The sequence below is a fragment of the Dunckerocampus dactyliophorus genome, chromosome 7, assembly GCF_027744805.1.
Source record: "Dunckerocampus dactyliophorus isolate RoL2022-P2 chromosome 7, RoL_Ddac_1.1, whole genome shotgun sequence".
Taxonomy (NCBI): Eukaryota; Metazoa; Chordata; class Actinopteri; order Syngnathiformes; family Syngnathidae; genus Dunckerocampus; species Dunckerocampus dactyliophorus.
Window position 1 is genome coordinate 22,067,912 of NC_072825.1, and position 25,575 is coordinate 22,093,486.

At 39.8% G+C, this 25,575-nt stretch overlaps 1 protein-coding gene across 4 annotated transcripts in view; it reads right to left on the reverse strand.

Annotated features, from left to right (window-relative positions):
- The window catches only part of fhod3b (formin homology 2 domain containing 3b), a 133,070-nt gene that overhangs the window by 33,652 nt on the left and 73,843 nt on the right, over positions 1–25,575 (reverse strand). For all 4 annotated transcript variants that reach the window (XM_054781107.1, XM_054781106.1, XM_054781108.1 and 1 more), the window contains exons 4-5: positions 18,437–18,504; positions 15,749–15,854 (exon numbers count right to left, since the gene is read on the reverse strand). In XM_054781107.1, the coding sequence (XP_054637082.1) occupies positions 15,749–15,854; positions 18,437–18,504 (174 nt within the window). The remainder of the gene's footprint in view (positions 1–15,748; positions 15,855–18,436; positions 18,505–25,575) is intronic.

The window sequence follows — 25,575 nt, forward strand, 5'->3', positions numbered from 1 at the left end:
TTCATAAATATAGTGACTCTCATTTTTCTAACAATTCTATTCAATTCCAGGCATTTTTTTAAAGGTTTTAAAAATCCATATATTTCAAATCAAGTATTTGTGTATAGTTCGGAGCGGCGCTATGATGAATACAAACAGAAAAAAAAGTATTTTTAGCACAGGAGTGGGAAAACACTATAGTACGTCATAGAGAGGAGTCATCTTTCCAGCAGCGCGCCAGTATCCAACTTATAACATACTGTAGCTAGTTAGCGACGTCAGCGAGTGCAGCTTGTACGGCCGAGATGTCATGGCGCGTCAACGCGAGTTGCCGATGTGTGCCAAGAAAAGTTGTACGACACTTGTAGATTTATACAGTATACAGATGCGCCAAAATGTTACTGTACTTTGATTCACTTTGTATGGACTCATTTCAGGAGCAAAATGCAAACAAAATGAAAAACGTAGTCGCACGTGTGCTCCCTTTTTATTTTTTCTACTTGCACAGTCCATTTCTAGGTGCATAAGAGAGTGCAATGCTGGCACTGTACAGCCGCTTCTTCATTTGAACCATCAGCCGTTCCCTCATCGTCTGTTTCCCTTCTTGTTCAGGCTGGATGGGCAGAGTCATGTGACTACACACGCTTAAAGGGGAATGAACGTAGCATACCAGCGCACACAGTCAAAACAGACAAAAAAATACTTTTATTTTATGTTTTACTAAAACACCGAATTTATCGACATGGACAAAATGACGTTGGTTATCATAGTAAATTTCGGTAACGGTAAATTTTCGTTTTTTCGCCCAGGCCTACTGTCTTCTAGTTGAATACATTGAAAATTTATGAGATAATGTAATAACGTGATAAATAGTAGAGTTTCAAATTTAGTCAAATTTCATGTCACCGTAACTACTTGATTTGACAGCACTAATAAATAACATGAAATAGACATAACAAAACATAGTTTGACAATAGGTGAGTAATGACACTGAACTCATAAAAAAGAAGAGTAAGTAATGAGTATGACAGTGATTATACGAGTACATGGCATTGACAAATGAAATAGAAGAATTGTATGACATTTTTAGGTAGCCGATCACTGTTTGCTTTATGCATAATTTTAGCTGTTAAAAAATCAACTACCGCAGATCATCATATTTTAATAATAATGATTTGAGAAATAGAGGATTTGTATGTTCTCTATACGCGGCATTATGGATTATCCTCACTGATCTTTTTTGCAGTATCTTTAGCGAGTGATGTGTACTTTTATAGTTATTTCCCCATATCTCCACACAGTAAGTTAAATATGGCAATACCAGGGAGCTGTAGAGAGTATGGAGTGATTTTTGATTGAGGACAAATTTAGCTTTATTCAGTATTATTGTATTTCTCGGCACTTGGTTGTATATGTTGTATATTTTTAATGTGAGATTTCCAGCTCATGTTGTCATCAATAAAGACCCCCAGAAATGTGTTTTCGTTCACCCTTTCGATGTCCACTCCATCAATTTGTATTTGCGTATAAGTATCCTTTCTGCTTTTACCAAATAGCGTTGTCTTAGTTTTACTTAGGTTCTGGGATAGTCTGTTTTTATCAAACCATCTTTTTAGTATAGACAGTCATCCCTAATTTCTAAAAACTACAATTTCAGCTCTTTGCTGGTTACTTTATAAATTATATACACTTGTTGCCAGGCAGAATACATAAGGCTCAATCATCATTGCCGCATAGGCCAATAAAAAAAACATGTCTATTATGCCCAGCGGACTGTTTGAATGGCAACCTAGGGTCTAACGGCACGTGCCCCAGGACAAAACTAGATTTTCAGAAACAGGAAGTCAAACACAAATGGAATGACAAAATGACGTGAATACGACCTGAGTACGACCCGAAATACAAGACGACCCCTGTCTTCAAGATCCATTTAAAAAAAAAAAGTTTTTTATGACAACAAAAATGAAATAAATCATGTTTTCAATCTAGTGAAGTAACAACAGGTAGTGCATTACAATAAAAGAGCATCATATCATGTAGGTATCACATTTCTTAGCTGTTTGACAGTTGTTTGATGACTCTGCTTCACTGTGGGAGTGACAGAAAGAAAAACGTAAATCTTAAAGACTTCAATCTCTAGATGCCAAATGTAAGACCTGAATCGTGTATTCAGATCAACGTGGTGATGGCAAAACAGCACTAGTGCATAATGAGGCATATTTGCATTTCCGCCTTTAACCCTAATGCCACTGCCCTTATTGTACAAACATGGATAATAGCGAACGCTCTTGCTGAGACCTGGATCTTACTGTATAACAGACAACATCAACGTATTCTTCGGGGATTTAACAAGAAGAGCATGTGAGTGCTGAGACTGTGCAGGACACCGTCCACTTCAAGCACTGATCTCAGGCCAAAAATGTTGGTCTCCATTTAGTTTAATCATGAGCAGCTCTATAATACCTCACACAAAGTACAACAATAACAATGTCTCTGCCCCCTTGTGCATGGATGTCATGTAATGAGATGCTGGCAGACGGTGTGTTGCCTTCAAAGCTCAATGATTGGAATTTAAATGTATCCACGATGGGAAAGGCTAGGCAGGGAAGAAAACACATGGCCAAAAGGACAACAAGCAAAGACCTTCTGTATATAAAAGAGCTACAGCGGCGGTTCCGAAAGTGTTTCTTAAAGACCTCTCTGTCGTTAACCACAGCAATTATGCTGCAAATCCACAGGAATGTGCAGGACGGGTTGCTCCCTGCCCGCTGCCAAGGTGAGAAAATCTCGGAGGTTTGGGTGGCAGCGCCAACATGAGTCAGCTGGATCGGATTGCGCACCCTTATCTAGGAAGATGCGAAAAATGAACATAAGAGCCTCCCTTCCCAAACTCATTCATCACTTTGCCCCTTGGTTGTTAATTTTGAAAATGTATACAAAACTGGGTCAGTCAGACTGTCCGTCATCACAGAGAATTTATTTTATCAGTACTTTGGGAAAGAGGCCAAATTTCTGTCCCGTCCAGACTCTTATCTTGCTGTGCTGTGCATTAGCAAGCAGCTGTACTCACAGGTCAGATGTGTGCAAGCTTCCATGTATGCACGTGAGATGGACAATCTTTACTCAAAGGTCTTTTTGCTATAGGAACAGTTGAATGTGGATTCTTGTTCTATTATGCCTCTGAAAGTGCAGCCAACATCAACATTTCAACATCACATGCAATAACATTAACATCCATCTAAAGACAAAACAAAAGAGGAAAAAGGAAAAAGAAAAAGAAAAAAAAGGAAAAGGAAGTTCACAGGAAACAACAGCTGTAAGCCACAAAGTGAAGAAATAGGAACCATAAAACCAAAAAAACAAGCTAAAATACATGAAAGGATTTTGTTACTTGTCAGTGGCTTTATCAAGTCCTGCCAAAAACAGAATTTTATACTGTAGAAGCCCTAAAGTTGATTGATTTTTAGGTTGAACAATTCGGAATTTGACCGATTCTTTGGGAGAAAAACATGGTCAACAAACAATATTTACGTTTGCCACAACATCCATCACTCGTCATCAAAGTTAAAGTGTTTAGTGTAGAATCAAGTTTAGTTGGTTTTACATTTTACCAACAAAAAAATTCAGTTACATTCTAAATACAGTGGAACCTTGGTTAGCGCCATTTATTCGCTCCAGAAGGTCAGACTCTAACCAAAACAGACATTAACTGAATACATTTTTTAAGAAATAATGTAAATCCGATTAATCCATTCCAGAAAGCCAAAAACGTTAACACAAAACAGGTTTTTCATAGTTATACAATAATCGTTTTACATGCAGAAAACAATTTGAAATACATCCATCCATCTTCTATGCCGCTTATCCTCACTAGGGTCGTGGGTATGCTGGAGCCTATCCCAATTGACTTTGTGCGAGAGGCGGGGTACACCCTGAACCGGTCGCCAGCCAATCGAAGGGCACTTGAAATGCATATAAAACCATATCAAGGTTGAATGAAAGGGATAAATGAAAATTTAATGTTACATTTGAAGACGTGAGTCTTGATGTGACTGAAAACAGGAAGGTGGAGGTTGATGGTGTCTTTGGAAACAGTAAGGTCTTCAGTGAAGGTAAAAGTAACCTTAAATGTTCATTTATCCTGTTCATTCGTCATTTATACGCATTTAGAATTGTTTCATGAATGTAAAACTATAATTGTAAAACTATGAAAATGTGTTTTGCGTTAACATTTTTGAGTCAACTGCTGATGACATCATAGACGGGTTGACTTCCGATTCAGGTTGCCATTTTGTTTAGCTAGCTAATAGAATGCTAACAAGGAACATCATTTTGTGATTAAAAAAAACCCCCCAAAAAAACATTAAAAACAGTTGGACTCATGCAGGGTATTAACAAAATCAACAAGAGAGCAATATTGTACACTAACGAGAGAATGCATGCAAACCGAGGAAAAATTGTGGCGTACATTTTTGACGACACGCTAACCGGGACGGACACTAACCCTCTGTTCCACTGTATTGAAAAGTTGCCAGCACGAGGGAGCTAAAAATGCACGTACTGGGGATTCACCTATTTCGCCTATGAAGCCCTCTAAAAAACATTTTATCGTTTTATATACATGTTGTGACCATGTAGTAACAGGCCATTTATGATAACATGTAATGCTTACAGTTTTTGCCGTATTATTATCATTATTACCAGAACTTCTTTCTTGGGCGCATTGATTTCGCAGAGCTCATAGCAACAGACACTACTTCCGTCTACAGCACACGTTTACTACCACTAATCATGGCAGACTTTGGGCGAGCCGCTGCCGACGACTACTTTTTACTTTTACTCCCAACAGGCAGCGAATAAAGTTGCTGGGTGCTAGGCAGATCCAGTTATAAAGAAAACACTAAGCCATCCTAATAACATTAGCATGTAGCACTAGTACTATATGTTTCATAGACAAAATAAAAACATAAAACAGCAACTTACAATGTCCGCTCTCACTGGGATGGCTGTATCTTTCAGAACAAGGCTTCATTGATATGGAAAGAATGATAGAACAAAAGAGATTAATTTTGAATGTCTCTTAATAGTACGCTTCCAATGGGAGTCTTATAAAAGTATAGTCGGATAGTCTTGGAAGAAGTTTGTTTTTGTATGTAGGCACCTTATGAAAATAGTACATTTAATGTTTCAACATTTACCACATCTGCACCATTGCCTCTAACTAGAGTCTCATTTTAAGTCTGTTTGCCATGAAAATACAAGTTTACTGCACATCCCTTACATTTAAGAAACTGGAAGAGACATGTTCATGACTAACATACTCATGAGTTCAGAGATTAAAGTATGACAACGTCAGCCTGCTGCCAAAATGTCTCCAGTCTCCAAACTGACTGCCAGAACTACACTGAGGCCACAATAGCTACAGTAAAATGACAGGAGGTTGCTTCCATTTTGAGGAAAAGTACACGTCTGCCAGTGTTTGACAATTCAGTCCCTAAAGGCATGCAAACAAATCTACTAGGACACAGTGAGCCAACTCTGCAGGCACTAGAGACTCTGTAAAAAAACCAAAAAAAAACCAAGTCCTGGGCTGAGCACACATTAGATCTCTCTATACATCCAAATTTGCTTTATATTTTAAGAGATACCTCAGAGGTTATAAATGAAAACCTGTTGAAAGCTCAACTGATGAGCTTGTCCACATCAAATCCTGCAGGGAAGGACTTTGGAGGAAAGCCATAAAATGACATCCTTCCAGCTGTAAGGTCAAGAAAAAGACAAGCATCTGGTAATAAAGTACAGTATCGTAATGTCCTAGGCAGGCTACATAAGAACAATACTCTATCTTAGTGTGTTTCCAATTTATCATTCAGCAGCAATAGCATAAATCGCACCAACACCAAAAATCATTTGTGGTTGATTATACAACTTGGTAGGAGAAATACTGACATAAAAGTGGATGCAGCAACAAGGGGAGAAGAAAAGCATGTGGCGGCAGAATATAGGTCATGCAGGTGGGGATAAATGGTCTGCCCGTGTGAGGGGGGATGCGGAAGGGGTCTGTTGGGTTTCACATGAGAGAGAGTGGGGGGGGGGTCATTGGTATGATCACGGCTCACATCTTAACCAAAAACATGTCACCAGGTCATGTTTTGCTTTCATGTAAAGGTTGCTGAGTCAAAAGCTTTTGAGAAATGTAACGTCTTAATTGTGTTGTCAGAGCACGGTGTATGGAGCAATTTGGAGAGAAACCATACCGGAGGCTAAATGTCACCGGCGGAGTTGAGAAGTTGCAGGATGAAAACATGTGTGGCACTCATTTGCTACATTTCCTCTCACACGTGGAGTCGTTTCTGAAGATGCAATCCAATCAGAGAAGCCAACCATAAAATATACAATCAGCCTTGCAAAGCATGTAAATGTAGAAATGGAAGTACAGTAATCCCTCGTATATCGCGGTTAATTGGTTCCAGACCCATCCATGATAAGTGAATTTCCACAAAATAGGATTCCTTATCCATCCATCCATTCATTTTCTATACCGCTTCTCCTCTTTAGGGTCGCGGGGGCATGCTGGAACCTATCAAAGCTGATATCGGGCGACAGGCGGGGTACACCGTGGAGTGGTCGCCAGCCAATCTAGGAGGATTCCTTATTTATAAATCAAATATTTTCGTAGTTAGAGCACAGAAAACCTGTTTAGGATCTTCTAAATATAGTTTTGGACATTATCAGAGGCCTCTAGATATGAACTACACCCCTATCATCACCTTCACACTCGTATTACCCAACATAGTAGACATAATCAGAGAAAAACATAAATAAGACTCGTGTTTGTGTGTGTTGCAATAAATGTGTTCCAGAAGTGTGGAGGACAAGAAGAGACGTCGGGATTCAAAGTTGATTTTTAGATTGGAGTTTTAGCTTTGGCCAGCCGCAACAGGAGCATGTGTTATTATGATGATGATGATAATTATTATGTTATTATTATTGTAACTGTTGTAAAACAATTCAAACCCGCAATAAAAGCCTGTTGTTCCAGCTATCAAGTTTGAAGCTTGAGTGCCTCACCAAACATAACAGTAACATTACTGACACCTAGTGACCAGTGTAGAATACTACATTGCATCACATCTTTGAGTGCATCTTCTGAAAGCCTTATATTTGCATTTTTGTTCATTTAGTAATTTTTAATAATTTAGGCAATAACTATGTAACATTTGTTTCAATATATAGTTTTTGACTAATAATAGGCTCTATTCAACCACAACACATGGCGAGGGACAACTGTATTATAGATGTCTGTATAATGTCTGTATAATGGATCATATTACTTTTTACAGCTCTTTCGTGTTGTTCATAATGTCAAAATATAAAGGCCACACGATCACAATCTCAGCTTTAGTGTTGGAGTAGTACAACCAAAAATATTAAAAGTACCAAAAATCTGCAAATTTGTGGGGCCGGGAACGCTGAACCATGAATATGTATTTCCTGCTGATTGGCTGTCGCTTGTGGCATCTTCATAATCAAAGGCACAGCAAATTTCCTCATTGTTTTCATTATCATTCATTAGTGGTGAGTACCCATACCTTTTACAATTTAAAATGTGTTCAAGTGGGAAAGGCATATTCTATGGTTCAGAGTATCTAAAATAGGCATTTTTAGGGCTTTTCATGGGTGCGTCCATTATTGGAGTGATTTCAACATTCGCAGGTGGTCCTTGAGATGATGATGAAAGGAAAAAAATGCCACCTTTATTCGGGTCTGTACTGTACATTAAACTGTTCATACTGATGAAGTGTTGGCTTTATCAAACTTTTGTAACTTCACAACATCCTCACCTTAATGCAGGTATACGATAATGTTCAATGTATTACTGTATTTGCACAAGCTCACTACTTCTTCTAATGTTATGGCCCAATATTTGTTAGTAGATGTTTGTTTGTGAAAGCCTAAAAGCAAAAGCATTCCAAGTTCTTATGCAGAGCTTGTCCACATACTGTACATGTGTCAGCCATACCTGTTTTTTCTCCCACACATTTCCTTTATCATACCCGCGAGATTACATCTCCATCTTCTTTCATCTGCTCCCGTTCCATCATTCTTGCATGCAGGGAGAGTGCAGATCACTGCTCCCCTAATAACCAGTGTGCACATGTGTTTATGCAGCCAATGGGCCACAGTAAAGGTCTGGGCCCCTTTGGAGCAGCCAAGCCGTAACACGGCCAGACGACACAATACACAGTGTTTCCAACGACAGCTTCCAGCAGCACGTTAAAGACAGCCACACCTGGGCTTTCACTTAATTCTCACCAAATGGTCAAACCAGCAAGGACAGGATTATGTTACACTCTGTCAAGTGTATGAAAACCTTGCAAGAAAACGATGATTCGGATGTCAAAAAGGTGCCACTCAATATTGAAATATATACTCCTGATCAAAATTGTAAGACTAGTTGAAGAAAAGCAAGAATTTACATTTTGCACCGTTGGATCTTAAGGAGCTTCTAAGTAGAGCTTCAAAGTGCAAAAAGGAGAAATGGGAGTGAGACAAAAAATTTTTGTGATCAATTTATTGCAGACAACCATTAAAGTGAAAAAGGCTGTTCATCAGCTGATCTAAAGTTTAAAAACACAGCATTTAAAAGCCCAAATCTTGGAAAAAATGTGGAATTGTGTAATTTTCTGTCAGGTATTCACAGTCATGATCTCTTGATGGCAAAGGCTAAGAAGCGTTCTCTCTTTAAACACGGTCGGCTGTTTGAGCTGCATAAGCAAGGCCTCTCGCAGTGCACCACTGCTGCTGAGGTTGGACGCAGTAAGAAAGTCATTTTAAACTTCTTCAAGACCCTGAGGGGTATGGAACAAAAAAGTCAAGTGTAGACCCAAAAAAATTGGGTTTGGAGGATTGACTGTCCATCAAGACACGGGACGATCCTCAGCCCATATAAAAATTGTTACTGGTATAGAGTGCAGTCCAATAACCATCAGACGGCCTCTGTGAGAGACGTGTTTTAACAATAAAAAGCGTCTTCAAAGCCCTCGTCTCCTTCAACGCCACAAAACTGCCTGTTTGGAATTGGCATGAGAGCACCAAACATGGGACATTGAAATGTGGAAGAAAGTTTTATTCTCTGATGACAAAAAATGTGACCTTGACGGTCCTGATGGCTTCCAATGTTACTGGCGTGACAAGGAGATCTCACCTGACATGTTTTCCACTAGGCGCAGTGGAGGGGGTGCCATCATGATCTGGGCTGCTTTATCATTCAATGGAACAATGGAGCTTCAGGTTGTGCAGGGGCATCAAATGTGTAACATTACCAACAAGCGGTAACGGTATTAATTCCCAGGTACCGGGGATCGGTACTGTATCGGTTCAAATGTGAAAGGTGCCCATCCCTAGTGGTGAGTACCTATCTAATCTAATATTTACAATAGTCACTCTTATTGCAATGTTGAACATCAACATCAAGCTAGCTAGTATTTTATGGCCGTATCAATTATTCAAGGATTTTCACCATTCGCTCATGGTCCTGGTATGTAAACGCTGCCAAGAGGGTCTATCTAAACAACAACGAATATTTGCATTGCATTAGAAAATTGGAGATAAATGCTATTTCTTGGACAGTGACCAAAAGTGACATTATGGACGATTTGGTGTGTTTTAAAAACACAAACAGCATAAAAGGTTGTGGGTCTACACAGGGAAGCCTTGTAAAGAGCACCCACTATAAAATAGTATAGGATTTCTTGTGTACGTGTAGGTGTTGTCAAGGTCCCAAGCAGTTTAAGAGGCCATGAAGCACCTGACAAAGGCATCTTCTACTCCCTCGTTAAGGCACTTATAGCTTATAGTGTTGTAACCTGCATGTCATTAAAGGCAGCAAAACTACAAACAGGAGTGCAATAGATGGAAAGCAAGAGTAAAATAAATGCGCCAAAAGGAATATGTGCACGTTACAACCAGGTTCACATCTCTGCTCTTTAGCCCGTTGCATGTACAACATAATGCAGCCTGCAATGTTTTTTGTTTTTCTGAAATTTCCCCACAAAATACCATTTAGAAGATGTAATAAAATGTTTTCCCACATTCCCATAGATTAAAAATGTCAAGTTGACTCAATAGGAGTGTTTCGACTTGGTTGTGAAATGTAAAAACATGTGCAAACAGAAAAAGCAGAGAAGGTGTCAGTAAAAACATAGCTCATGCTGAAGACCATCAACACTGGCCATTCCAAAGAAAGACATAATTGCTTCAAGTCGGCTGTAATCGGTTGGTCTGTCTCAAGCTGCTTTTTTTCTCACAGTAAATGCTAAGGAAAATATGTTACCAAATAATTTACTATTTGTTCTAGTTTGGATCATGATTGATACTCTAGCTTCCCCTCTGGCCAATAGCAAACTACTGAGTTGTGTTTTTAAAACCGCGTCAACAGTAATTGGAGAGTTGGGTCCATTCCATTCAGGTAAAAATATACCAGCAAGATATTGCTGATTCATCGTGATCTGGTCACTAATTGTGCTTTGGGAGCAGTTAAAAGGGAATCAAACAATAAACATCCAAGAAGAATGGCTCTATGTGGTCTTTGGATCAACAATGTAAGCAAAAATGAGAAAACTGTCAACAATCATCACTGATGAGAAGTGAGAAAAATAGAAAATGTAACATTTGGCAATGTTTGAACCCAGCTAGCTCGTGTAAATTGGACCTGAAAGATTTCTAGATCCTCATCATAGCGCACAATACTGCTTTGAAAAACTGTCTCTTCTGTAATATCGATACAGAACAGGCATAAATGAAGAATACATGATTGGCGAGTGGAAATTTACTTTCACTTATTTACAATCTGCAATAGACTGCAGTGATTCTCAACCACTGTGCCGCATGCTGAGTGTGTCATGAGAGATCATCACATGTGCCTTGGACAATTATCCGGTTTCGCTTATGTTGTTCAAAAATGCTTATTCATTTAGTACAAATAATTAGGGCTGTAAAAAATAATGCATCAATGGTGGTAACTAATTCATTTAATGATTAAGTTTAAAGCGGCATTTACACACGCACTTTGGGTTCCAATGAGTAAATTGGTCGTATACAGGTATGAAGTATATGTAATCTGCATGCCAGGGTGCAAAGAAAATTTTGAAATGTTCAAAATTTGTGGCACACCTAATTTCCATGAACTATTCATGAATGAAACGCAAACACACCGCAAATGCACCACAGCCTATGTGCGAACAATGCGGGCGCTGCGTATCAAAGCATGCCTCAGCGTGTCTCATTCACATGAATGGGTTAACCCAATGATCCCCAACCCCCGGGCCGCGGCCCGGTACTGGTCGTGGGTCATTTGGTTCCAGGCCGCACAGAAAGAAAAAATAATTTCCATTATTTCATTTTTTTTAATGTTTTATTTTGAAAAGTGGCCGAATTCTCTCTGTTACATCCGTCTCACTTGATGCATGGCATGTCCATTATGCGTGTGCTAACTTTATCTCATGCTGCACAGATAGACTACTACTGTACTTTTACCATTTTTCTTTCACCTCATATTTGGTGTCAAATGCTGATACTATGTGGGAATACATAAAGGTAAGTTTTGATGACTTATTGAGTGCTAATGTGCACATTTGTCTCAAGTTAATTCATGTATTCAATGCTAGCACACTGCCTTTTACCACACATGTCAAACAGCAATGTAGTAATCTCTCTGAAAAAACTTGGCTGGAACTTGAACTGGTGGATGGTGGGTCGGCATTCATTTTGTGCTTTTAATTTGATGTTATTCATGTCTTAGTTTTACACAATACCATAATAAATAAGATAAATTGGATCGCTATCATGTACGATGGTACATGATAGCTGGACCAGATATCTGTGGAGTAAAATACAATGTTTCTGATGTCCTTCAGCACGTCTTCTTTTCCTCGGTTATACAGTTCAGGAATTGCTGTTTGTGACATGTACATGTACGTCCGCCCAGGCAATTTGTACTGTCTGTCAAACATTTCCCGAAATGTTGGCTTTTTAACCGTATTAGAAGGTTGCATTTCTTTTGCAATGTAGAGAGCGACACTTTCTGTGAGTGCGCACCATTTTGCGCTGTTTTGTTTATATTTACTCTGCTGACCAAACTCCTCGGTAAGTGTTGAGTCGGTACGAAGGCTCTGCTGCACCTCCACACTGGGGCTGTGGCATTCGGCTTAGAAACCATTGCTTTTTTGCCTTCATTCATGTTAGCGTTTGCTTTCTACCTTGCTGCTAGCACTCTGTCTGTGTAGCCACTTACTAGTAGCCTCGGCTCCACGTACTGGGACAATGAGGCTGAATGGCTGACAGGAGGGTTTACTCTCTCCGTTCATTCCACTATAGAACCAATGTGCGCAAACACATGCAGAGTGAACCCTCTTGTCATGCAGCCTGAGCGGTAAAGAGATACGAGGAAAACAAAAACGCATATATGCACATGTCAATTTATCAAGGCGGATGAAATACTCAACTTTTTTTTTTATCGTTCGATTAATCAATTTATCACTTATCGTGACAGGCCTAACATAGACTTACCTATCTTTTTTTGCATGAGCTTCTTCTCTGGAGTTCAGCATCTTGCAAATAGAGGAATTACCAAAGCTAGTGGTGATGCCTGCTGTTGGGTGGCGGGAGGCAGTGGGACCAAATAATGGCGCAATGCACGCCGTGCATACTATTGTCGTGCACTACTCATAAACAGTACTTGACAAGGTGTAAATAAGTTGTGCGGGAGCGTGGTCATTTCATGCCAATGCGCACCATTTGCGGTCACGAATTGTGTGCCAAAATGTTGTCATGTTGTGTACATTTTACAGTGTTTTTTACACTTAAAGAAGAAACAAGAAGTGTGAAGCGCTTCTATGAGTGCTTTATATACAATGTTAACGTATTTTTACTCTTTACATTAAGAATGTTCAAATCTTACTTAAAATGGCCATTACCGTTAAGAAAGGTTTTATAATGGCCACCGTTTGAAATAGATTTGTCATTATTTCTTTCATTATTTCTTCTGAGAATAACTGTTTCAAAAAGTGGGGTCAACTAGCGTTCTGCAATAGATTGTGTTTACACTGAATTTCAGTTAGACGTAACTATGCAACATACGGTACACCTTCTTGTCTATCATCCATAGATCTAAGAATGACGTAGTCTTCTGAGGCTTTAAATACCTCGTAGGCTCCTGTTTATTTCTGGGTTAAGTGTAAAATAGCTGAACAAGTACATGATAAAAAGGCACCTCAAAAAGAGTGACCTCACTCCCATTCACGCTGATGGGGTGATGAAGGCATACGAGGTCCCCCTTGGGCCACAACTGCAAGCCTCCAGCAATTTAAATCCCAGTCTGGAAGCCCTTTGAGCCAGGTGTGAGGGGGCCCCAAGAAGGAAAAAAACCCACATCATTGCACTAACTGGTCACAGACACCTCCAGGGCTATGAGAGCAACAAGAACTGAGAAGAAGAAGAAGAAAAAAGCAAAATGTAGGTGTAGATTGTAAAGTAATATGGCATCATTCCAAGGAGTGAAGTCTGGGAACGTGCTCTTGTAAAATGTATGCTCACTGGGAGCAAGTGTGGATACTTTTTCCATCTTTCATGATGGTTTTATTGATTCATGGAGGAGCTTTCAAAGGCGGTCCAGAGAGAAAAGTTCAAGGCTGCCTTCCTTCTTCTTAGAATTGGCTCAGTGTTTCACCCTTGTAGGCCATTTGCATGACACCCTTTTCAAATAAAAATGTTTAAAAACAATGTAATTGGTATATACAAAAAGCATTTTGGAGCATGAAAACCTAAACGTATATACTTTGTATAAAACTATATACCTGTATATATAGGTGTGGATGTGAGTGTGAATGGTTGTCTATATGTGCCCGCCGATTGGCTGGCGACAAGGTCACGGTGTACCCCGCCTCTCGCCCAAGTCAGCTGGGATAGGCTCCAGCATACCTGCGATCCTAGTGAGGACAAGCGGTACAGAAAATGGATGGACGGAGTCCCAATGTGGAAGGTTTTGAAAATAACACCATTATCATTTCTGTGAAGAAGCTGGAATGACTTGTCTGTAACAATGGAGCAAATGCATGTTAAAGGTCACATATTACAGTATTTTTTCATTATAGTCTCAGATGCCCCACAATAGTGTACTGGAAGTATGCTGGCCAAAATGTAGCTTTGATGGTGGAATTTAGACAGTTTAAAAGTGCTTTTAGGAAGCCCTACTTGGATTTATATTAAGTAAGACAGACAGTATTAAGTAAGACAGTGCTTCCCATACATTCATGTATTTGTGGCGGCCTGCCACAAATTGGCGGTACCTGTTTGCTTTGCTCCTTCAGGCATATACGAGTACCTCACAAACAACCAGAACAACAATGGGGGACCACAGGGTCATTATGGTCCACGATAATGGGTTTTCTAGCAACTTGAACAACAACAATCTGCAACAGCAGAGATGCAATATGTCAAATTGCATGTATGAAAATCACAAGCATTCCACCCCCACTTCCCCTTATAGGAATCCTCATGACATAGTTCCACATTTAGGTCATTGACAGTAAATCAGCCAGATCTATACACACCTATGACCTGAGCATGTGTTGCCCCAGCTCATGTTCGACTTGTGTTCTCCAAAATCTAGCTCACTAGAGCAACAGAGTGAAAGGGGATCAACGGCACTCTAAAAACTCTGTGACCAGTCAGGAGAAATGAGGTGAGGAGTCAAAACAGGTTAAAGGCTCTTATGTGAGGGCAGTACTTTTCTCATAGTGATGTGGAAACATGAGGAGGAGAAAGGAGTATGTGATAAGGATGTTTTGATCAGAAAGGGGAGTGAAAATATATGAGACGTGGTTTCATCATTCACTAGACAATGACACCAACATCTCCTCCAAAACTGTCTCTACCTCTCCAGTTGAGTTCAGTTCTCTAAACACTAACGAGGTAGTCCAAGCAGGGCTTATGTTCATGTTTATAACTTGCACAAGGGGACCAAGAGAACCTTTCACATCCAGAAAAAGTCAATATTTACAACTGCACATTGGGCGGTCGAGACATATTTAAGTGAGTAAACACTAAAGAGGCCATCAAGAATGCAAATTAGCTAAACCTCACTCTTATTTTAATGATGCTCATTAAAGTTATGGCACAAAACTGTCTGGCCTGTGTATGTCCACTTGTAAAAAATTATGAAAAAATAAGATGGGTATCTATAAAACAAAGCCAGCCTGACAGTATTGGTCCTGCCTTATCAAGCAATTACAAGGCATTAAGTCAAATACTGAGGGAATTAAAAAAAAAAAAGAAGAGAGAAAAGTAGGTTTTTTGATCTGCGACATCCTAGCAAGAGTTTATGAGCTACTTAAAGATTTGTGACCCTCACAGTGGGCAGCTAAATGTCAATGACCTTGAAAAGAGTGAGTGCTCCACTAACATGATGCCCCTGGCTGCTATTATAAGCATGTGATCTTTCACCTTTGCTGCCATGGGACTGCTAAATTAACAAACTACTAAACTTGACCTACAGGTAGACATTGGTTTATATCCCATTTCGTAGCGAGAAGGTCAGACAGCAGATTCATCAGTTTACATGCTAACATAGCACGTGGATGTGGACAGGCTTAGCAAGACAAAAGTGATTAATAATGCCCTCTTTCACAGCTTGCGATAAACTGAGCGGAGAGAGAAGTGTGTATCAAGTCGACTGATGCAACACTGTCCAGCACTGAGGGTCATGTACCTCTGAGGATGTAATTCTGGTAGTTCTGGTCGGCTTCAGCTCCCACTTTTACGAGACATGTCAGTCCCTCGGCCAGCACAAACTCGTGCACCAGGTCCTTGTCATCCTGGAGAGGGCAGGGAGAAAGAAAGAAGTAAAGGACAAGTCAGCACTGTTAGCACATTATACATTAACTCTTACTGACAGTATTTGGTAAAAAGTCAAAATTGACTAAACGGCTCACAAAAACCATGTGCTTTCGCCCAGCCAATCATCAGAGAAAATCACTCATGATACTGAAAAAAGTGTAATGAAATAAAATGAAATATCGTAAATGTTACACTTAACATCTCTATTTGATAACTCGTATCGTTGCTGGGTGCCTGGTCTACAAAATCAAGTCATCGAGTAATCAAGAGCGAGAAAAAGATTGGCAATAACAACTGTGGCTGAAGGCAACCTCCTCACTGTGTTTGTTAAAACACAGTGAGTGTTCAGTTAATATCATGAAATATCATGAGTGGTCAGCAGCTTTGTGTACCTCTGTATGCATTTTCAAAAGCTGCTACTCACCTGTTGGTGTGACACTCATGTACAGTATGTTACTCTTGCCGTACTGTTGTTGAACTCATAAGGTGTTGGTGTTACAACATTGGTTCTGCTGCTGTTGTGATGTACAATAATAAATGACCATGTGGTCAAAGAGAGCTACACTTTCTCATGCATTCCAAATCATTACTTAAGTTAACAAAAGAAGTTATTACATACAGGTATAATACGTTTTCACATTCACCATTTTTTGGTAAAGAAAAAAAAAAATCTTAGTTTTTATTTTAAATAGTTCTCCCTGAAAACCAAAAGCCACATCTTATTAACCATACATCGGTAATAACTTATAAATACGTGATAATACAGGTTATATGTACAGCATACATGTAACACTGTTAGAAAAGTCTACAATTTTTACTGTTTATGTCTTCATGCTTCATGCTGATGTTTTTCTTCAAGCATTGAGAATTCGCACTTTGTTCAGCGGTCCTTGAACACAGCATAGCCGCTGTGAGATGTATAAGTTGATACGGAAGCACTAGCTTCAGTCAATCCGACCTCAAAGTTTGCAGTGAGGTGAACACAAGTTAATATCTTATCAAAAGTCATTACTGGAATACAATAGGAAAGTGTGGATAATGTAGACGGCTTAGGGAAACGCCTTCACTAGCCTGCCAGCCCGATGACCAGGCTAAAGGCTCTTCATGGATCATCTCACATAATCATTCATTAACGGCAAGCACATATACATTTTATACTTTAATAAGTGTGTGAGGCATATTTAGGGCTTAAACCTGGATTGTGTCGAGAGAGTGACCAATGGTATTTGAATAGAGAAGGAGAGGGTTCTGGGGCTGAATCTAATCTAATAATTACAACAGTCACTTTTATTGCAAATGTTGATTCGAAATCGGAGGAGAACTTCAACGTCAAGCTAACAGGAGGGTTACGAGGGTCGAGAAAAAGCCGTGTGTCAAAAATAGACATTTTTATGGGTCCGGAATGTAACCCTGATGAAAAGCAGGGATCTACTGTCTAGTTAGTATATTCTAAAATACTTGATATCATACCGTGACCATGTACTCATTTGATCTTCGACTCCATCAGCAAAACATCCGCCACCATGTGTCAGATACCATTCAAATCAATAGGGGTTCTTCACTTTATATAGAATGACAACTCAGAACAAGCCAAGGGTTTCCCATGCAAAGCAGAGTGACTCAGGGGCAAACACAGTCAGAAAAGCATTTCTCAGCTGAGCTTTTCACCCAGCAGCAGCAGCAGCAGTTGTAGTAGTAGTAGTAGTAGTAGTAGTAGTAGTGGTGGTGGTGGTGGTGAGTCATTGCAGCAGAGCGAGTGAACATATGAAGGAAACTCATTTTAACAGCTTGTAGTAGCAATCTCAGTGACTACATGCAAGGCTTGCGGTTAAAAGGTGAGTGTTGGAATGGAAGTACTGTAGGAAACTACACAAATTAGCATGCACTATAGTGGTGGGAAGGTCAGTCCTCAAATGCTGCCCTCCCATTGTTTGGGCGTGTATTGTACAAACATATTAGGACCCCTGGCCATTACAGGAAGTGAAAATAGAAACAAAATTCAGAGAGGGATGTTAGATGTTGGATGTGAGAGCGCCTGGCTCACAGTCGCTCAAAGGTTTTTGATGTCGATGAGGTCTCAGGTCAAGTTCCTTCACCCTAAACTCATCTCAGCATGCCTTTACATACATTGCTTTTTGCACTGAGTACAAGAAAAGGGCCTTCCCTAAACTGTTTCCACAAATTTGAAAGCTAGGAATTGTATTGCTAACCAACAACTACCGGTAACTAACCAGGCCGACTAATTCATGAATGGGTACGGCGCAACATTTTAGCAGAAATATAAGTGAATTGACGTGAGGCTGCATCTCCAACGACAAAACCACCTGTAAGTCTCACCTGTCAGTCACAAGGTTATTTAAAGCCTAGCTGGAGCATGTTCTGATAAAACCCATTCAGATGAGACGGAGGAAGACAGCAGTGTAACAGCGGGACCATCAGGATGGGTTCTTTCCCCTGGAGGAGCTTAAACTGCTTCCGGTTTTACCATAGACTCAGGTGACATTGTTCGTATCACTGTAAAAGCAAGATGATATGCTGCTGAAAAGGGTGAAATAATTACCTGAAATATCTGCTTGAGGGAAAACAGGGCTCTCCTTAGCTCCCTTCCAGTGGAGTTGTACAGTTTTTCTGTATGGAAAGGGAAAAGGAAGAAAGCAGTCACACATGTGAATGTGATATCACAGAAAATGCCACTGAAGCAAAGAGACAAATTTGTTTTATCCTAAATGAACTGTCTATCAACTGTGGTGTTTTCCACACTGTGTTCATTTCCTCTCAAATATAACTTCCTTGTCTCTTAGAACTATCAATGGCAATTATTCCCAAGTAGCTAAATGTGAAAAATATGCTGTAAAAGAAAAAAAAAAAACAGGGCAATTGGACAGCAGACGCCACATCTGCACAGAATTAGGGAGCAGTTTCGTTGTGCTGACAAAGCAGGATCTGCAGCTGACTATTATGCAAATTCACAGCATAAACACCACAATGGCTATGAAACAATCCACTCGTTAATTTGTTATGGAAACATGCTGAAAACTGAGCCTTGTGATGGACATGAACATTTCCTCCAGCAGTTTTTGGTCATCTGTCACCCTGCATGCAGTCTGCACTTCTGACAGAGGGTGGCAGTGTTGAGCACAGTGTGATCGTGTCATCAATGCTCTTGAACGCTTTCTGACGCAGCAGAAAAGGTCTACTAGTGCTGCAGATACAGCAACTGACTGCACCGCCTAATGCAGCTGAGCTGTGCACTCTTCCGCTGCATTGACTGTTCTGTTTAGACAGCATATGCACATTTAAATGTATATATTTGACAGGGGCACATTAAAAAGCATGATAAATTAGTCAGCAAGTCTTAGAGATATGCTGCAAAACATTGACAGAGCAACCTCTTCTGTATCGTTTAACAATATGCTTGCTGGTCAGCTGTGGTGTAGAATACATTGTACCATATTAACAGGTGTAACTAAATAAACCTAAACTAAATAATGCATATATGTAGTTTTCCACAGGACTGCAATCTATTTGTGGTGGTGGGTTATGCGTAATTGGCTATGATGCAGGTGTGGAAGAGACAAAAAGTGAGCAAACAACACTAAAAACTAAACAAACATGTTTAAAAACATACTGTAACTATCACATTTTTTTGTATTTTTTCACAGGCAAGACAGAGCTGCCTGTTATTGCCCACAGCAGTACCCACTGCTCGTTGAGAAGAGCGATATGTGCTTTCATGTTAGTCTCCAAAAGTGTCCAATAAGACCATAAAAAGGCTCTTGATTTGTTGCGAATGGCTTTTTTGAAAAAGTGAATCTAAGTAGCTGTAACGACAAGCTACGTTCACAGACAGTCCCATTATAATGTGTTCATGAGCAAGGACGAACATAGTATCTACTTGTGACAGTCCCAATTTCAGAAGACTGCAAGTACCTCGGGGTTTTGAGGAAAGGCTGGAATGTGAGATGGACAGGCGGATTGTTGCGGTGTCTGCAGTGATGCGGACTCTGCATCGGTCCGTTGTAGTGAATTTTACCGGTCGATCTACCTTCCTACCCTCACTTATGGGTAGTGACTGAAAGGATAAGATCGCTGGTACAAGCAGCTGAAATGAGTTTTCTCCATAGGGTGGCTGGGCTCTCCCTTAGAGATAAGGTGACAAGCACTGTCATCCGGGAGAAACTCGGAGTAGAACCGCTGCTTCTCCACATTGTGAGGAGACTGATGAGGTGGCTCGGGCATCTGGTTAGTATGCCTCCTTTACTTAGAGGTAAATGCATGGTGGTAGACAACCACAATGCATACCACAGGACACCCACACACACACACTTGTGCACATGAGCGCCTCTTCTTTACAAACAGCTGCTGCTAATCCCATTCGCAAGTGTGAGAAACACACACCGATTGGTGCATACCCTTGGGATTCAAAGCGAAAGGCTTCTATTCATTATTGTTGTTGGCTAGAGAGTAAATCCCTTTAGCGGATGAAATGAGAGGGACAGAGACATAGAGAGAGAGGATGTATGTTGGCTGCCAGTTCTGTGGGCACACAACAGCCTACTTCCAGACACCGGACCAGACAGAATAAGTACTCTGTGTCTGATGTCTTTGGGTGCCTTTCTCGTGACACACAGCATTTTCCCACCACATGTGTAGGGCCGCTATGGTAAATATCATGTGAAAATCATACCCCTCTTTTTGTAAAAAGATGTCACTATGTCAACAGGAAGATCAGTCAAACCCATATCCTAACTACCGTAACTCCACCAAGGAGGATGTTTTTGTTTTTTGTTTTGCAGAAACACCCATTCAATTTGGTGCTTCTCGGTGCGGACCACTGAGTAGTTGTGTTTTTGTGTACATTTATTGTTTTACCGAAGCTATTTGACAAACATTTGGATTTTTTTATTATTTAACATTATTTTAACAGACTATTCAAGCGGCAACCTGGTGTTCGCACACTTATTTGCTCTGTCAGCTCAAATGTTCTATTTCTGAATAAGAAGCAATGTGCTTTTTTTCCATCGATTAATCAGAAAAATAATTGACCGATTAATTGGTTATTAAAATAATCGTGAGTTGCAGCCTTAATATATTTACTGTGATCTCAGTTTGAAAGCAGACTAATAGACCACATGTGATTAAGAGTCTTCATATCTAACAAGGCTGCTTTCTGAAATCCAACACCTCAAACTCCCATTGCAGTCATGTTTTTGTATCTTTACAACCCTGTGCTGATTTACGATGTGCTATTTGGTGAAAGAGGATCAGACCCACAACTGTTTTGCCCTTTCAGTACCAGTAACCATACATGGTTGAAATGGCTAATGAACAGTGCTGGTCTTTTATGGAAAATGTCACGCAGGCAACAACATCCACAAGGAATAAATCTGAGCGAATGCGAAGTTGGGAAGCCGAGGAGTGTCGGTGATGAATGTGTTTATAAATAACAGAACATGACTGGACCTTTTCTGGTTTAGCCTGCTACCCTGTGTTAGCTGCATGTGTTTAGTAAGCTTTGCAAATGTATAATGGCCTTTGATGATAGTCAGAATTGCGAACTTTAACGCAATACAGATCAGCCATTGTGTAGTATCTAAATCCACATTCTAGAACAAACCAAAGAAATCCAACACAAGAGCACTACAAAGACAAAAACGCTCAGTTTCATGTAATCCCTCGTTTATCGTGATTTAGTTCTAGACCTGACCGTGATAAGTGAATTTCCACAAAGTAGGATTCCTTATTTATAAATGTAATATTTTCATAGTTTGAGCAACATAGAAAACCTGTTCAAGACCTTCTAAATACAGTTTTTAACATTATTAGAGCACTCTAAACATTAAAATAACACCCCTATACTAGGGATCAGCAACATTTACCATCAAAAGAGCCATTTTGCCTCCTCTTCCAGTCAAAAACAAAATAGTCGAGGGCCGCAAAATATTACCCTGCTTATAAACTTGTAAAAATTGTAATCTTTTTCAAATGTTACCTGTTACAACCACAATATTCAACAAACAGAAGTGAGTCTACATGTGCATGCCTACTCTGAAATAATATAAACACTTAACTGTAAGTCTCACTGAGTAGTTCACATATTTGTGTAAAATTAAAACTAAATGTTGCCAAGATAAAAACGTTCATCAGATTTCAAACATCTGCACATTAGTGTTGCTGCTCAATACCGTTTATGCCTGCGGTGAATTGTCATCAATAACCATTCTATTGGTCCCGTCCTTGACTGTCTTTGCAAGAAGAGGCATTCTTTCATTTTCTGAATAATTTCCTGTTCATTTTTTAATTCAGAGAATAGATGCTCTGAACGATCCTTTCATCTATTCTCCATCTGTGAATGGCTTCCCATCTCACGTGCAGCCCTGCGTTGCCAACTTAGCGAATTTCTCGGTAAACCTGGCGACTTTTCAAACCAGCTTGTTGACAAATTTTTTCAAAGGCAATTAGCGACAAATGTAAAGAGTTTTCCTGACGTTGTTGGGAGATTTTTCTGGTATTTGGAGATGTGAAAGTGAAAGCACATATTGTCCTGAGCGGTGAGTTTACAGCCAGCTGCAGCGGCACACTATCTGCCTCTCCTGGAGTCACCACATTGGCGATTAGCGTGTCACGGGCTCTCAGCACATAGCTATAGCGCACTTCTCGTTATAAAACATATTGCTATGCTCCTTTTAATTACACCGTTTTAGTTTACTGCGCAGTAACTTGCTTCAGACGCAACTCAAAAACTCCCTAATATTTTTTTCTCTCCCATGCAGTGAGACTCACTGCATACACCAGCCTCCCTCCCCGTCCCTTGCTCATTGCTCATCCAATCAGCAGTCACAACGCAGTCTAGATGCATTCATGGACTTCCAGTGAGTCGGATATTTCACATTCATTTAAAAAATGCGCATTTACCCTACTTTGGTGTTTTAAAAAAATCTCGGCGCTCAGCGAAGGGAGCCACAACAAGGAGACTAAAGAGCCGCACGCGCCTCCGGAGCCACGGGTTGCCGACCCATGCCCTATGTTCACCTTTTTTACTGTGTTACTCAATACAGTAGACATAAAAAAAGAGTAAATAAGTCATTCAAAACATAAATAAGACTCATGCTTGTGTGTGTTGCTACAAATGTGTTCCCTCGGGGGTGGACAGGAAGTGACATTCAGATTTGGGTTTTAGCTTGGCGTGAAGTCGTGACATTCAAACCGCAGAGTGGCGAGGGACGACTGTATGTGTACTGTTCATTGCGCTTGGAGTCATTATTCATAATAAGATGAGAAGGGAAAAAAATGGAATTCCTCCTTTTAAAACTGAAATACATAGTCATATTCTACGTTTCATCTTTTTTTTACTGCATTTTAATTGCAAATGACACAACTCTATTAAGAAAGTTAGGTACCATTTTTTGCTCGTAAATATCTTGGGTACTGATACAAACAAACCAAAAAGTGCACCTAATCAAGTGCCTGGTGATAATCTATTATATAGCAGTATTGCTTATTTGTTGCAGCTCACAAATGAATTCTATCATGATTCTACCAAGAGTAAAGTGTAAGAGCTTTATTTACAAACTGACCAAAGTAGGACCACTGTCTTTTACCTAAAGGCAATGTGTCAAATTTGCTACAAGAACACACCCTCTGATTGCTGAAGTACAAAAATAACTTCCCATATACAGTACCTTCCCCACGTCACAGCAACTTGATTTTCATTGTTCAAGTCTTTTGAATCTTGGCCTCTTCCTCACCAATATTGAATGCAAATCATTCAATAAATAGCTGATAACAGCCCTGCTTTGGCAAATGACTGTGACCCACAGCTGGCTGGCCCATCAGGCAAGATAAGCGGATGCTAAGGGTGCCATGGCCCCCAGGGAGAAACAAAAAAATCGAGAAAGAATTAACCTATCAATATAATTATATCAAAACTAGTAATTACTATTATCCCTCAAAATGGTAAAACTCATATTGATTAAAATGATTTCCAATTAAGATTGCTGCAGTTGACAACAAATAAGTATAATAGTTTTGCATATAGTTCTATATAGGTATTTCATTTAGTTTGTATATTTATATTTATTATTGCATTGTGTAAATGTAGTTTATATATAGTGTTATTGTGTGAAAACTGTGGTTTTCAAATTGTTTGATGTTGATTGTTGTATTTATACTTATTACTATTATTATTTCTTCACTTGTTTACAGGATTTTGTGGTAAGGGTATTTATATTGTATTATTTTTTTATTTGTAATTTTTCAAGCATGTAAATTAGGTGATTTTATAAATTTAATAAATGAAAGACAGTGGTAAAAACAATGCCATTCTGTTAGCGCCATATAAAATCTCGCCACTTTGGATAGGGCAGTGTGGCTAAAACACGACATGACAAGAGTGATGCGTTAGCACCCAGCCTGCATTGACTAGGCTGCAGTAAGAGCATATTTGGTCGCATGGTAAAGATTTCTTCTTTCTTCCAGCCATTCACTCAAGACTTATACTCTCCTTTTTAGCCTTTTATTCCGGACTGCAATAAAACTGTCAGAAAGTTATTCCTTCCCGACACTAAATAAGGCACATCTGCAGGAAGAGACACATCTTTCCCTGTTCCTGTCTGTGGTCCACACTCTGATGCACCGCTCAGAGGCCCTTCTCTAATGAGAAATAGCTCAGTGGAGATTAGTTCCATACCGTTTGGCACGGATACACACCAAAAAGCAGACATTTTCCTACACGGGGACGAAACCAAGGAGCTTATTCACTGACAGAAAAAATGTTTGAGGGCCCCAGCTCTAATAGTTATGTTCACCTGAAACCAGCTGATATATGCAGCATAATAGCTTATTGCATTTGTCAGGACTTTTTTATTGTACCAAAGCAAATCAGGGACTAAGAGAGCAAATAAATCGAAAGTGATGACACGTGTTCGGGGAAGTCAATAGCATTTTAGCTTTATCTTTTGTATTAAAGCCCAATTAAACTGTAGAATAGGCTTCTACATCTTGATTATGTTTTCAGTATAGATTGTTGATTTAATAGTAGTTTTGTTATCAGTTAATCCCCATACTACAAAATAAAACTTTGCTATCAGTGAATCCCCATACCACATTGTAAGACAATTGAAAGGGGAATAATATCCGTGCGAGCTGTCTTCTCGTTACTTTTACTGACAGTGTCATGCTGCTGACCAAAAGGAGCACTGTTTTCTCAACTGCTTCAACAAGCCCACAGAGGTAATGGTCACATAATTATAAAAATCATAAACACAGTGCAGTAGCAGGATGTCTTTAATCATCTGGAATGTGCTCAGTTATTCACGCTAAAGGGCAGGTCTGTGTTGAGGACAGGTAGATTCAGACAAAGACTTCACGAGACAAGAGCCACACAAGCGATGCAAAGACACCTTTGTTAAAATAGCTGTGTGCAGTGATGCTTCAAATTCAACTTGATTCTCCATGCTGGAGTCAACACATTCCAGTAAGGCAGTTTTGAGTCAGGGGCGTCATGCCAACCTCGCCCTGAGAGGTGCTCAGTGAATCATACCTTTGCACGTGTCTGTTTAAAGAAACAATTAAAGAACTTTAAAGAATATCACATATCAATTCGAGTAGGTGATCATTATGGATCACTGGCATCCCCCATTTAGAGTCCATGAGGGCGGTGCTGCTTTTACTGCTAAGTGACTAAAATAACACACAAGC